This window comes from Macaca fascicularis, chromosome 6, assembly GCF_037993035.2.
Source record: "Macaca fascicularis isolate 582-1 chromosome 6, T2T-MFA8v1.1".
NCBI classification, from domain to species: Eukaryota; Metazoa; Chordata; class Mammalia; order Primates; family Cercopithecidae; genus Macaca; species Macaca fascicularis.
The window spans coordinates 146,612,037-146,626,457 of NC_088380.1; the positions used below are offsets into that span (position 1 = coordinate 146,612,037).

Sequence of the window (14,421 nt, forward strand, 5' to 3'; positions counted from 1 at the left end):
GTGTGTGTTTTGGTCTAAGGTAGATTAACACAGAAGGATCCTAGGAGGAGTTAAGAAAATATGTCCTTATCGTGAAGTGGCAGTTAAAGTTATGGGACAGGTGAATTACCTATTCATCTTGACTAGCTCAAACAATGGTGGCCATCAGCTAATGACTTATCAGACACATGTTGAGTTTGGGTCAAACTCCCATTCAGCTGGAGCGGATTGGCAATTTTCAATGCAGGTAGTTGGTGGCACTTGACCTACCTCCTTACCATGTACATCTGGCATCTTCTCTCTCCTATCCTTTTTCTTTGTTTCTCTCTCCTTTTTTATTCTTGCTGTAGGCCTGCCAGTGGCACTCAAGCTTACTTCTTCAGAGAGAAGTAAAGAAATTTCTGACTCCTGCCTTAGAACTTAGCTAACTGATGATCCAGAACAATTTAAGTATTATGAGGTAACTGGGCAGTTTTTCTTAATATTAATTTAAATTAATATTAAGAAACTTGTGAACTGAAGAGAGTAAGAAGTATGTGTATTTTAGGTAAGTTACTGGGAACTGAGACTTACTGGTTTGGAAATTGGAGAGTAGGATGAGGAGAGCTGTTTAATGTGTTTGTGGATGGGGGTTTGAGAGGTATATAGGGAATGGTTTGGAAGTAAAGTGGGAGAAATTTTTGCTAGAGGTAGGAAAAGGTACTATGATGGAATCTGATTGAGAGTTATTTGCTAAGGAAATGAAGTTGATCTTCACTAAGGAAGTTTCAGTAAAGCCAGAGAAAATGGATCCCTCATTGATTATGAGAAAATTGTTAGTTACTGTAGCTAGAGTTATGATGATGATGCATTATACAAGTCTGTTTTCATGTATAGGATGTCTGCTTTTCTGGGACAAATTAAGTAGCACAATTGTGGAATGACAGCTTTTCTGGTCAAGGCAAGTGGGTGCTGGGGAGTTATTATTTTGAGGAAAAGAAAAGAACATTTCACGCTTTTCACAGTTACTCTTTTTAAACTATCAGAAATATTTATCACACATACTATCTGTTTTCTTGGGCTCTTGTTACAGTGTAGTTTACCTTTACTTTTCAAATGGTCCTTAGATCAAATTATTTGATTTTGTACTCCACAAAGACACATATTATTCCTTGCTTTTATAGAACTTTGGGACTTTGGCCCATACAAATTTCTTAGAAGAAGACAACCAGGTAAAAACACTAACTTACAATTTTAGGTATCTTTTTTATTTCTTTCACATTTGCAACCATAGCAACCATTTAACCTTGTGGACCTTATGAGGCCCTCAATAATACTGTATTTCTAAAATTAGACAACATACCCCCCAAACTCATGTTTCTGTTTCCCCATTTTCTCTCTTACTTTAAAATTGTATTTTCCCAAGAGTTCAGTGGTGGCAAATGTTAATTAAATAAGTTAGTACATTTTGGAGGTTCTTATGTCCTTTGTAGGGAAGCTGATAGTGTTTAGATTTCTTTTCCCATTATTCCAGTAGTGTTTTAAATTATTTAAGATAAAGAATTACTATAATGTTTGTTTTTAAGTTACATAATTCAGGTACGTTTGGATTAACTCTTTGTTGTCGAATTTAGTACGGATTTATTCCTGGTGATTTGGACAGATTACTTTGAAGTTTCATTTTACTCACATCTCTGTATGTTAGTGATAAAAATCTCTTTTAAAAATAGCAAAAAAGTGGTTCTGATTTTGTACTTTGAAGGTAATTTTTCTTTTTTACGAATGTCAAGTTCATTAACAATAGCAAGATTATTTTTACTATAGCTTATTTTGTAGAGTTGGCACTTTAGTATAATTTTCACATTTTATTGTGTCAGATTTTAAATTATAATAGTTATATACTATAACTCATTAAGTCAATGCAGAGCCTTCTTAAATAGCCCCTCCCTTAGAAATTTGTTTAAAAAGAAGAGAATTCCCAAACCTGTGTTAAGAACTAGTGATTTAAATGACTGTGAGACAAGTCTTTGAAAGGCTTCCTTAAGTCTAGTCAGTGGAGATAAATGATAGCCCATTTCCATGCTGCATATAGTTGTTAGGGTTTATAAAGTTGTCAATGTATAAAAGTGCAAAAGCAGGAAAGACTAAAGTTGCCTGTAAAATTTCTAGTTTTCATTATTTGCACTATTTAACTTTGCACTTGATTTTTTGAAAGTTAAGGCTAGTCACTTTCACTTTTGTTTCTAGTCTTTTCTAATTTCTTGCAGAATTATGTTTTCAATATCCCACCCAAAGCAAAAATTGTATGCAATTAAATATACTTTATAAGGCCGAGAAAATATTTCTTAGTGTTAGCTGTATAAAACAAAAATTTGTTTTGATAAAATTTTTAATATGGGCCTTTATTTGCCAATAAAATCCTTTGTAAATGTGAGCTTTATTAAACTGTTTAAACAGACAAGGTTAAAACTTAGGATAGGAAATATATATGTGTGTATATGAAATGATGTCTTTCAGTTTTAACTTCTAGCCTGAGATGGCCTGGATTTGGTGTGTTAGTTTGTTTCACTGAAGTCTAGCTGGGTACATGCTTAAAAAGCTGGAAGTGAAGTGGGTGGCAAGTGGCAGCTCCCTCTTTCATGTAGTTTTCCATAATGTTCATATAGTTTCCTCATGGTCTAAGTGTTATAACTGGTTTTGAAGTGGTTATATTGAATATTCCTTTTTGGAATTCGGGGTTGAATCACTTTGAGGGGGAAGGGAAGCAAGGACAAGAGACTTTATTTTAACCAGATGCGGTCTTATGATCTCAAAGATGTGCTCTAGAAAGAAAATAACAAAAAGTGTACCTGTGAACATATTTTTTGTCTTGGTGATATTATGCAACACGGTGTTCAGAATTGCAAAAAAAAAATTTTTAATTGATAGTTTTATCAATGGAACAGAGATATGTGTTTTTGGCTAAAATTATTTTTTGTAAGTTATTTGGTTATTTCATTTTATATTCCCTTTCTCATAGCTTTGTACACACCTCATACTTAAAACCAAGTGAGAGGCCTCTTTTCAGATCTGGTTTATTTTTGGAATGCCTGAATGTGTTTCCGGATGGGGGGTAGTGGTGGTGTTTTACTTTTTGACATGCTCTTAGCATGTTTTGCTAGTCATTCTGGATCTTATGTTTGCAAATTCTGTTGAACATTCAGTGATGTATTTGAAATGAGAAAGTCCTCTATAACATAGTGTGAATGTTCGTGGCCAATTCAATTGTGGAACCTTATGGCTTTGTTTTTACTTTGGATAGAAGTTTAACTTCCGTTATTCAGATTTTAGGTTTATCTAGTGAAATTGTGCCAGGTAGTTGTCTAAATATGGACCAATTTTGGGAAATGAAGGTTAATAAGTGTATATTTGATTCTAGATAATCCTTTACTCAAAATCATAAGTTAAAGATTCACATCATTAAGAGTTATCTAACTTTTATGTTGTCAAATCTTTAAATGTGGATGATATTCAGCATTCTATATATGAATTTCCTTTAGGAAAAGAGAAAAATTCAGTCTCCGAACCTTTTCTTGGAGACGAAATTTACCACATATCAAAAATGAAAAAAATTTAGAAAGTGATTTGATTGTTTTTTAATGGAGTTTAACCACCTTAATTAATGATTTTTCCCAGTTTGAAGCACTTATTTTCCCAATGTGAATAAAGGGAAAAGATCAGCAATTTGTCCCTGGCCTTTTTCGAGGCCATTTTTAGTTTTCTGCCCCCATTTCCCAGTCCTGGTATAAAATGAATTACGGGTATCCCTCTAAGTCCCTATAACCCTTTTTGGGGGTCACAGATACCTTTGATAATCTGATGAAAGTGTGATGGATCCTCTACCCAGGAAAAAAAAAAATGCACATACCTGAATACTTTTGCATACAACCTCAGGGGCATCACACATCTTCTGAAACCCAAGTTAAAGATCTCTGCTCTAAGTAAATTATAGAGAATTTTAGTACAAATCGTTGATAAAATTAGGAACCAACTATTGGCTTAAAACCTTTCATATTGGAATTATTGTTAGATGGTGGCCCCTACTAGCAAAATGTGACATTGCAACCAGCTTTGTTAGACATTATAACATCCAGAGAGAAGGGAAAAAGAAGCAAAGTTCTGAAAGCTATTTATAAGGAGTCAGGGCATCTCTAGACATGGGAGCCATTCCTGGTTCAAGGCAGGGGTCAGGGTGCCTGACAATTTCTAGCAGGGTAGAGTTTGATAAACCACAATGCTCAGGATGCCAAGGGGTTAGCCATTATCTTAACCCCTTCCTCACCAAAAGATTTTAGTTTTGTCTGTTGGGAAACAAGATGTCACTAGGGAAAAAAAGATTTGCCTTACAACTTTGCTGGAACACATCAGTTTGGTGACGTTGGGACACTAGTGTTATTTTTGAGAAGGCGCATAAAACCAAAGTAAATTATTCTCTATGTAGAACATTTATTTACTAGTAACATTTGTTTGGGTGTATTCGCTTTGACAATTTTTACCAGTAAATATTGGTTTTATTTAAAACTGGGAATCCAGTTGATACATAGGATAGTTGATATATCTGTTCTTTCCCCCATGTAAAGAATAGTTAAAAGATTGATGCATACTTTTTACTTTTCTCTCTTAATGCCAGGGGGTGGGGAGGGTGGGTGGGGGAAAGATCTTTGAGTCTACAACTGACAAAATGTCTTCTCCAAATTAAAAAAATTGAGAAGCAGCACTTTAAGTCTAACTCTACACCATTTTATTGCATGTATTAGTTTTAATAATGATTTTTGGTGCATGCCTTTGGGCTTATTCAAAAGTGTACAATAGGAAAGTATATTTCCTTTCTTAGAAAGGAGATGTTTTCTACTTTGCAACATGTGATTACAAAAATCTTCCTCTGTGGGAAGATTAACCATGTATTGAACTACTGAAAAGTATATATTTTTAGATATACAGAAGGAATCTACATGGAGCAGCATTCAGACCTATATAGAAGTCATAGCATTCTGTATAGGACCAAAAAGGAAATAACATTAAACACTTAAACAGACTTTGTTGGGTAGAAATACCTTTAGATCTTGCATTTACTTCCAAAAAGAAAAAATGCCACAGAAGTTTTCTGAAAACTTTTGTCGTTTGAATTTTCTCTGTCAGTGTATTTAGCCCAAATACAACAGCTTTGGGTTAGCACACACATAAGAATCAAAAAAACAAAGCTAACTAAATAAATCAGTCTGGTTTGCCAATCCAGCTTGACTGAAATAAGTAAACTAATCACTTGCAACATGAAAAACTGTCCAACTCCTCTAAGGTTCTGACAAAATAACCTTGGCTGATGTGGGAAGACTCCCACTTCAATTTGTGACCTGACAGTGAAGATTCATGCCTGACATGATTTCATACTTGACAGTGTCTGTTTAAGGAGCTATGGTACAGTTTGCTAATTCAATCCCAGATACCTGTTGATTACCTGTGAGATCTAGAGTCCAAAGTAGCCAGCAGCCATATCCCTGAGTGCTCTGTGCCCATCAGATATCTTAAAGTAAGCAGGGTTGGGACAGGTCACAGCTTGGATGATTGACCTCAGGTGCCGTAGACAGCCCCAGATTCAAGAATTGTATCTGCTTTCTTGGCAGTCGTCACAGAACTAATGTCCCATACTGTGTTACTTACTGTAGATGCTCTCTTTTAGAGGAGGCCCAGAGCACACATCCTAATCGCTAGTGGTACTCAGAGAGGGGGTGCTAACTCTGATGCCCTGGCCAAATTCCAGTTTAGGGATGTGGGTCTTCTTCTTGTCATTCTAATTGGAAATGTGCATCACTTCCCATTTTTCTTATTGATCTCAGTGCAAACTACACTAGTCTCTTTCTTTGCCCTGGTCCCAAGTCTCTGAGATGCTGGTGTGTATTATATGGGCTAAGTTCATGCATTATCCTAGGGCACAAGAGTTGAGGAATGGGTGAGTTTGGTGTCAGAGTGCCTTGTGGTTGGAGGGTGGACTCTTGTGATGCTTTGGGTATGAAATTGGCCCTCTTTTAGCATAAGTCGGGGAGTGTGCACTGGCTGGAGGCTTCCGGAGGCTTCCAGCCATGAGGTGTGAGCTGAAACCAATTTTTCCTCTTTCCTTATAGCATGTTGAGAAAATCTGTTGGGTTTTCAGCAGTCAGGGAAGGCCGGAGTTCTGCTTTAATCTGGGTAACTGAGGCTAATGTGAGCAAGACTTTGGTTAATTAACTGGGTTCTCAGATGCCACAGACTCCGTGAGAAGTCACCATTATTTTCAATGGTTGTGATAGAATTTCCCCCTAGTAGCCATTATTTTAAGATTATATTGCAGAGTTGCTTTATTTTGAGCTTTTCGTGTATACACAATCCCAAACTGGAAGAAATTTTACAAAAAGGAATCCTGCTGTGAAAGGTATATATTACTCTAGATTTTTCTTACTGTAAATATTGTAAGATTGTAATACTGTCAATATTTTATTAACCAACAAATGTTAATCTATGTGAAATCAGACTTATTTTAAATGTGCTTCTTATTTACTGTGTGTGGTCCCTGTTGCTGACAGTATTAAGTTATATTCTGATGTAAGATTAACTTTATTAAAGAATGTAAACATTAATGTTTCCTTATGGGAAAACAAATAAAGTATAAAGAAGACAATTCTTTTCATTGAAATATACTGTGTATTTACACTTGCTAGACCCAGCACCACTTATAAATTTAGTACACTGTTCAGAATTTTAGTTAACACAGCTGACATGGTTGTGCTCTGTTTGAAAGTCTAAGAATAGGTATTGTTGGAATATACAGTTTGTATTTGTCTGCTGTGAATCATAATCTTGAAATTTCTAATCAAGTTTGTAAAATTTTTATAGTGAAACATTTTAATGACAATTTAAAAATTTATCTTCTCTAAAGAATGGTCAAAACAATATCCTTTCAGAAATAGAATTGTTCTTTAATATCTTTCCAAAATGACTTTGGTTAAATGGACCAGATGTATATTAGTTAAAATTTAGGACTAAGTTGTTGATATTCTTTGAGTTTACAAGTTAATCCTTATTGGAGATGTGCCAATATACAGTTAGAATATCATTAATTTGCACTGTTTGGGGACCCCATTTAAGAATGCTGAATTTTGCCAACTAAGAAGTAAGCAAATGCAATTTAAAAAGTAAATTTGAGCATTCTGTATTAAATATGTGCAGTTATTATCACATGAAGAAACGCAGTGTGTCGGGCTGTAATATTACCATATTTGCTGTCATGTTCTCCCATCTAAGTGCTGGGAATTCACCATGTGGAAACCAAGCAAACGTGTTGTGCATCAGCCGGCTTGAGTTTGTTCAATATCAAAGCTGAAAACTAGCGAGGTCTGCTGTACTGCTTATTGAAGTATTGTGATTATTTTAGGCATTGATTCTTACAAAATATATACTGTAACAGTATACTTTGTACAGATTTAAATTTTATTTGAAAAAATGAAATAAAGTAGGCAAAAAATAAAGATGTTTATTTTTCATGTGACTGTATAATCAGATCAGTCTTTTGTTTCAGTGCTTTTTGGGGGAAGGGGTCTGGTTGCGATCTTGGATTTTTTTTTTTTTTTTGATAGGTGGAAACCGTTTTTAGGACTCAGTAGCAGGTATACTTGCCTGTTACTTATGATCATTAATCGACTGCAAGCATTAAAAGTGCTCTCATACTAGAGAACTCTATCTTCCATTTTATTTTAAGATAGGTTTGCTTATTTTAAAAAATTTTATGTGAATGGCTTCCCTATCCTGGCATATTGGGTCATTTAAAAAATTCTCTGGTGGTATGACAGTTAACCTAGCCATCATGTTGAAGAGAAGGGAAACCTTTTCCCATAGATCATGCTCCATTCTCATGGAAGGTTTTTTGTTTCCTGTCAGTTTAATTATCATGGATACCTACTACTTATACGTACTTATTGGGTACATGTAACATTTTGAAACAAGCGTACAATGTAATGATTAAATCAGGATGATTGGGGTATCCATCATCTGAAGTATGTATCATTTCTTTGTGTTAGGAACATTCTAATTCCACTCTTAGTTATTTGAAATATCTAATAAATTATTTTTAATAGTTGCCGTATTATGCTGTTGAACACTTAGAAAATAGAGGTTGCGGTTTAAAATCTCTTTCAAAACTGTTTTTCTAGTGAGTGGAATGGCAGACAGTGAATGAAGCTACCAATAAAAACAAGACACAGGAGCCATCCCTCAGGATAGTTTCAGTGGGGCCTTCCAGAAGAGTAGATTATCTGACCACAAGAACCACCCATTTTGACCTCTAACTTAAAATCCAACAAAGGCCTCAGAAGCCTCAGGTATATATTTTCCTCAACCTTTTTAAGTAGAGTTTGAAGTTTTATTTGTAGCTTTCTCCTTTTATTTTATCTTTTTTTATGTTTTCACTTACCTTCAAGCTGGATATGAGGAATGCTTGGAGCAAGTAGTTCTCCAGGATAACCTGGCAAAAATCACACCATGAAAAATCTCTCAATGTTACTTAAGTATATACGACAGCAGTTATATTCTAACACTTGATGCATGTCCGTAGGCTATCTCAAGTTCACATTATTACAGTTCCAGGCTTCTCATGGGGAATCCCAAGAGAGTTCATTATGAGTATTGTTTTGTTGTTTTCTTGCTAAAAAGGCCCTGCTTGGCTGGGCATGGTGGCTGACACCTGTAATATCAGCACTTTGGGAGGCCTAGGTGGGTGGATCACTGGAGGTCAGGAGTTCAAGACCAGCTTGGCCAACATGGTGAAACCCTGTCTCTACTGAAAAATACAAAAATTAGCTGGATGGTAGTGCACACCTGTAGTCCCGGCTACTTGGGAGACTGAGGCATGAGAATTGCTTGAACCTGGGAGTTAGACATTGCAGTGAGCCAAGATTGTGCCACTGCACTCCAGCCTGGGTGGCAGAGCGAGACTCCGTCTCAAAAAAGAAAAAAGTAAATAAAAGGTCCCTACTTTGGAGTGAACAGAAGGATGGACTAGCTTCCACATCTGACAACCACCAACTTCAATAAAAACAATGGAGAAACTTTGCTTTATGAAAACTGAAAGCTGAGGGTGCCACTGTTTTAGAGAGGTAGGTGGGATGCCTAAGAAACTTCAGTTTCCCTAAGTTCTATGGTGCCTCTGATTTGGGGGGTGCACACAGAAGACAGGTGGCTACTTCCTGAAGAAGAGACCAGATTCTGCTCTCTTCTCTGCAGCGATCAGATAAATCTTTGGGTTCCTGTCCGAGAGAAGGACTCAAGCACAGGAGGTGGTGGCAATTCCAGCCATGATTTACTCCCAGCAAGTATAAGGGAGTGAAAAGTCAGGAGTCAGGCCCTTCATCTTTTAAAGACTCCAGATAGGACCGTGATTAAATATGCCCAGTGGTCAGTTGGACAGCAAGAGGACCCGAGGTGAGGTCCTACTGAAGGGCTACAGAAGGAGCATCCCAGACAGCCAGGTCGGAACTATAAGGCAATGCTGCTAGGACCATGGGGAGCCCCTCAAGAAAGGAACCCAGCATGCTTAAACAGAACTATTTGTCATTTTTCTTCAGTCTTTCTTTTCTAAGATGTAATTGGTGGTCTCTTCCTACCTCCACCTCCAATGGATGTTAACTTTCATTTAACCATGTGGTATATCATTTATTTCGGTATTTTGCATGGCTTTTAGAAATCTCTTTGTTCCTAGTCTCAGGAACAATTTATTTCTAAGCAGTCAGGACTGTTTTATCTTGGGTACTGAGTTTTGGAAGAGGTCCTGTTCTTTCAGGACCAGAGAAAAGAGAGTTCTCTTTTTCAGTGTTTGCCTGCTAGGTCACCTGAGGGCCAGCACACACCTCCACTGTTCTCACTTCAGCACCCCCACCCCACCCCCACCCCACCTTCTAGAACTTCAGGAGGAGGAGCCACAGTTTTTCCCCTGAAATTGGGGATTCTACCTAAATATTGCACATCTTCAGAGTGTTTCCAATGACATCAGTACAATTTTCCTACCAATATTGATTTTCATTCACTTCGATTTCCTCACATCAGGCTATTTGGCAGTTAGATTGGCAGTGAGAAAATGTCACAAAACAGACTCACTGAATGTTGCAAGGCTTAAAAGAATAGGATATCACTGCCTTACAGCCAGTAGGGTTGTCTAGTTAACCCCACCATCAAAGGCATCCTGGCTCTCCCTGTGCTCATCTCACACCTCAGACCTCTGTCAGCCTTCTGTGGAGACTAGCAGTAGGTGTAATATAGCTCCACTTTCTGTTTCTGGCAGTGTCACTTAGGGTGGGTCTGTATTGCCACCATCCCAAATTTCTTCTTGTTCACCACACTTTATTTTTTAAACATTGAGTGCTTAAAATATTCAAGGCACCAAGCTAAGCATTTTACCTGTGTTATTTTACTTCATTCTTACTATAACTCTATGAAATAGGCACTGTTATTACCCTCAATTTATAGATGAGGATACTAAGGCACAGAACGATTAAATGACATGCCTAGAACTCCACGGTCAGGATTCAAGTCCAGGTAGGATGATGGCAAAGCACAGCCACAGTCTCAATCACTCTAATATGTTGCCTTCTCTATGAAGTTGCCTCCTCATCCCTTAATTTGTAGGGTCTCCCTGACTTTGACTTTGCCTCCCCTAAGGATGTATGTAGCTGAATGTCAAAGCCAATATTACCGGGAGCAAAGGAGGATTCTTCTGCAGAGCTCAAAAGCCACACTTCCTGTTTCAGAGGTTGATTCATGAATGAATCCACATTTTCATTTCCCCCTCCCCTTTCATGGGGGAATGACTTACTCAGAGCAGGTCTGAAGGAAGCTGGCAGATGGCCCTACCAGGCCTCTCTCCACTGCTCTTGCTTTAAGTAAGCACAGCCCTGAGTACTATTCCTGCCTCTTCCCGCCCTTACCACAATGACCTGATCAAAGAGTTCTGTGAATGAGGCTCTTGAATTCTGTCTAGTTGAGTTGTTGATTTCCTTCCTATACCCAGATTCTATCCCGCAGCAGACACCGTTTCTTCCTTAGAGCAGACCTCCTATCTGAGCCCATGTGGCTTCAGACACAAGTTCCACAAGTATCAGGAGATAGTCTCTAGGAGAGGATCTGGGTCTGCCCAGATTCTCAAAACCTCACTGTTCACCAACAATTGGTGCAGCAATTGGATCAGCCAGAGAAAGCCATGTAGTTTTCAGCTCAGATTTGCTTAGGCTTTTAAGTTTCTGGAGGCATTTTCCTGCACCCTATAAAATGCTGTTTCCCAGATGTTTCCTGACCTCAAGGAGAGGTCCAGAGTCTGTAATTCTCCAGGGGCTTCTTCCAAAAATAAAATCTCAAGTTCCTTGGGACTTAGGGGTGGTTTCAAGGACTATGGCATCTGTTGGAACTCCTGTCTGAAAAGGAAAGATCATAATTTGAACTTGAACTCTTCATGGTTTTTGGTATCCTCTAAAGCAGTGGTTCTCAAAGCGTAGCCCCTGGGCCAAGCATCCCCTTACATTCTTGGGTCCCACTCCAAACCTACTGACTTAGAACCTCTAGGGCTGGGCCCCAGCATCCATATTGTAACAAGCCCTCTAGGTGATTCTGAAGCACACTAAAGTGTGAGCACCATTGCTGTCTAAAGCAAATGTTCTTTGTTTCTTTTGGAGTCTTAGGCTTGAGAATCTGATGAAAGCTTGAGACTCTCTCAGCTGCACCACAGAACCCCAAAGATCCAAGTTAAGAATCCTTGCTCTGGAACTTAGAGCTTGTCTATCTGTCTCTGGCTTCCACCTGCTCTAGCACCACTACAAGGAGGGGTGGCCACATACTCCTTGTTTCTCTTTTCATCTGTGCACTGTTGGATGTCACTGATGGTGTGCATTCCCTGCACCAGACAGCACAGGGATAAGGGCTTGCTACTCCCTATATTTGCTGCAAATGTAGCCCATGTACTCCAAACAAAAACCAAATGCTCAGGCATGGGGTGCCAGGTTAGGAGTCCAGGACCAAATAGAAAAGTGATTCCTCCTGTAGCTAGGAGCTGTGTGTTGGAGCACAACTGCTAAAACTGCTGAACTTCCTGTGACAGTCCTGGCTCGGGTATGTTCATGACAGCCAGAGCTTTGTCATCGGCAAGTTTTGGTCTCCAAGAGAACTCCCAAGACAAGGCCCAGATTTTTATTTTCTAGATAAAAGCATCTCAACTTGTACTTTCTTTAGCTGTTTTCGCCCGAGTAGCCAGTTATTTGGCTCTGAGGGCAGTGCTCCGCTTTTTCTCCACAGTCATTCTTGGGCCATGACTTGAAGTGGTACTCAGAGCAACTTCATTGGGAAAAGTCCCTTCTCTCAATTCAGGGACTCATAAGGAGGTTGACTCTGAAAAGAGTGCCTAAAGCTGCAGAGCTTGGCTGTCCTCTGGCTGTTAGAATGCTTCCTTGTTCTGAGAGGTAGCCCAGGGAAGAAAGGCCTGTGTCTGCACTCTCACTTATACATCTGAAACGAAAGCTTAATCCCCTCACAAAACCCATCCTCTCCCCATCTTAGTCCTTCCCGTTGCAGTAAAGGGCACCACCATATACACATCACTCAAACAAAAAACAAAGAGCTGTTTCCACATTCTAGTTTCTTTCACCCCTCATATTCAAACTATGTCCTGTGTCTGGCCACACCTCATCACCTATACCACTGTCACTAGCTCAAGTGATTCTCAAACTTTAACCTGCATCACCTAAAGGGATCATTAAAAGACATACCACTGGGCCCATCCCAAGTTGCTGATTCAAAGGGCTGGGGTAGGAGCCTGAGAATTTGCATTTTTAATTTTAATCAGGCGATGCTGATGCTATTGATCTAGGAACAACACCTTGGAAACTGCTGCCCTAGTCTATCATATCCAGAGTGTCCATATGTCCCACTTTGCCAGAGACCATCTGGTTATGCCTGTTGTCCCCGCTTAATTATTTGTAGCACCCCTGTTTACCTGCACAAGTATCTTGGTCTGGATGACAAATGATGTGGACACCGATTTTCTCACCTAACAGCCTTCTCACTGGTCCCCCTACTGCCATGATTGCCCTATGTAATCCATTCACACAGCAGCTTGAGTGATCTTAAAAGTGCTAATTGGGGCCAGGCGCGGTGGCTCACACCTGTAATCCCAGCACTTTGGGAGGCAGAGGCGGGCGGATCACAAGGTCAGGAGATCGAGACCATCCTGGCTAAAACGGTGAAACCCCGTCTTTACTAAAAATACAAAAAAATTAGGTGGGCGTGGTGGCAGGCTCCTGTGGTCCCAGCTACTCGGGAGGCTGAGGCAGGAGAATGGTGTGAACCCGGGAGGTGGAGCTTGCAGTGAGCCAAGATTGCGCCGCTGCACTCCAGCCTGGGCGACAGAGCGAGACTCCGTCAAAAAAAAAAAAAAAGTGCTAATTGAGGGATGTCACTCCCTGCTTCCCATTACACTTAGAATAAAAGTCTAACTCTCTACTGTGGTTACAAGGCCTCTATGATCTGACCTTACTTAACCCTCCAGCTTTCGCTCCTTCCTCTCACCTACTTGTTCATTTCTCTCAAGCAATAGTGGTTGCCTTTCTGTTTTTTAAATGCACAGAGCCCACTGCCACCTAAGGGCCTTTGGTGTTGCTTTTCTTTCTTCCTTGAATGCACTTCCCCCAGATCTTCAGATGACTTGCCCTTTTTCATAATCAAGCTTCAGGTCTCATGTTCTCTCTTCAAAGAGGCTTCCCCTGACAACCAAACTGAAAGGGTCCCTTCCAATCACTCTCCCTTACCACTCTGTTTCAGTTTTCTTCCTAGTGTTTATCACTGTCCAGATGGTCTTCCTCATGTATTTTTTTTTCTGTTGATGGTCTAACACTGAGGGCAGGATTCACCATGGCATCCCCAATGCCCAGATGAATCTGGCACATAGCAGATATTCTGCAACTATCTGATGACAAATTGATTGGACTCCAGTGAGTCCAGACCATTTTTGGGAGTCACCTGTGCCTCTGGGTCTGACTTCCTCATCCATTTTGAAGGTGGGTACTGTCATTACTGCTTTATCTCTCCTCTGTCCTACAGGTGGTATAGAACAGAGATCCTGAAGATGAGATGATCTTCTCGCCTGCAGTCAACCTCATTAGCTTCCTGCATCTCCCACCTCTGTGTAGGCCCAGCATCTCCTCTCCCTTTTTCAACTCAGATGAGGCTCTGGGACAAGGACAAGCAACCCTGGACCCAGCAGATAGCTTAATGCCCACTCAGCCCCCAACTGCCTCCCAAAACAAGGTTGAGGCTCTAGCCATTCAGCATGTACTTGGGGCCCCCTTGGCCACTGGGCATACAATGGGCAACATCCTTCTGTGCCTTTCACTTGGTGAGCTGGGCACTCACTCTCCCTGG

The 14,421-nt window shown here is 39.7% G+C and overlaps 1 protein-coding gene across 1 annotated transcript; it reads left to right on the top strand.

The window, feature by feature from the left end:
- Positions 1-4,648: 4,648 nt before the first annotated feature.
- On the top strand, positions 4,649-7,496 carry IGIP (IgA inducing protein). The gene has a single exon (XM_065546870.2). The coding sequence runs from the start codon at positions 7,190-7,192 to the stop codon at positions 7,349-7,351; it is 162 nt and encodes a 53-aa protein (XP_065402942.1). The 5' UTR covers positions 4,649-7,189; the 3' UTR covers positions 7,352-7,496.
- Positions 7,497-14,421: the final 6,925 nt, after the last annotated feature.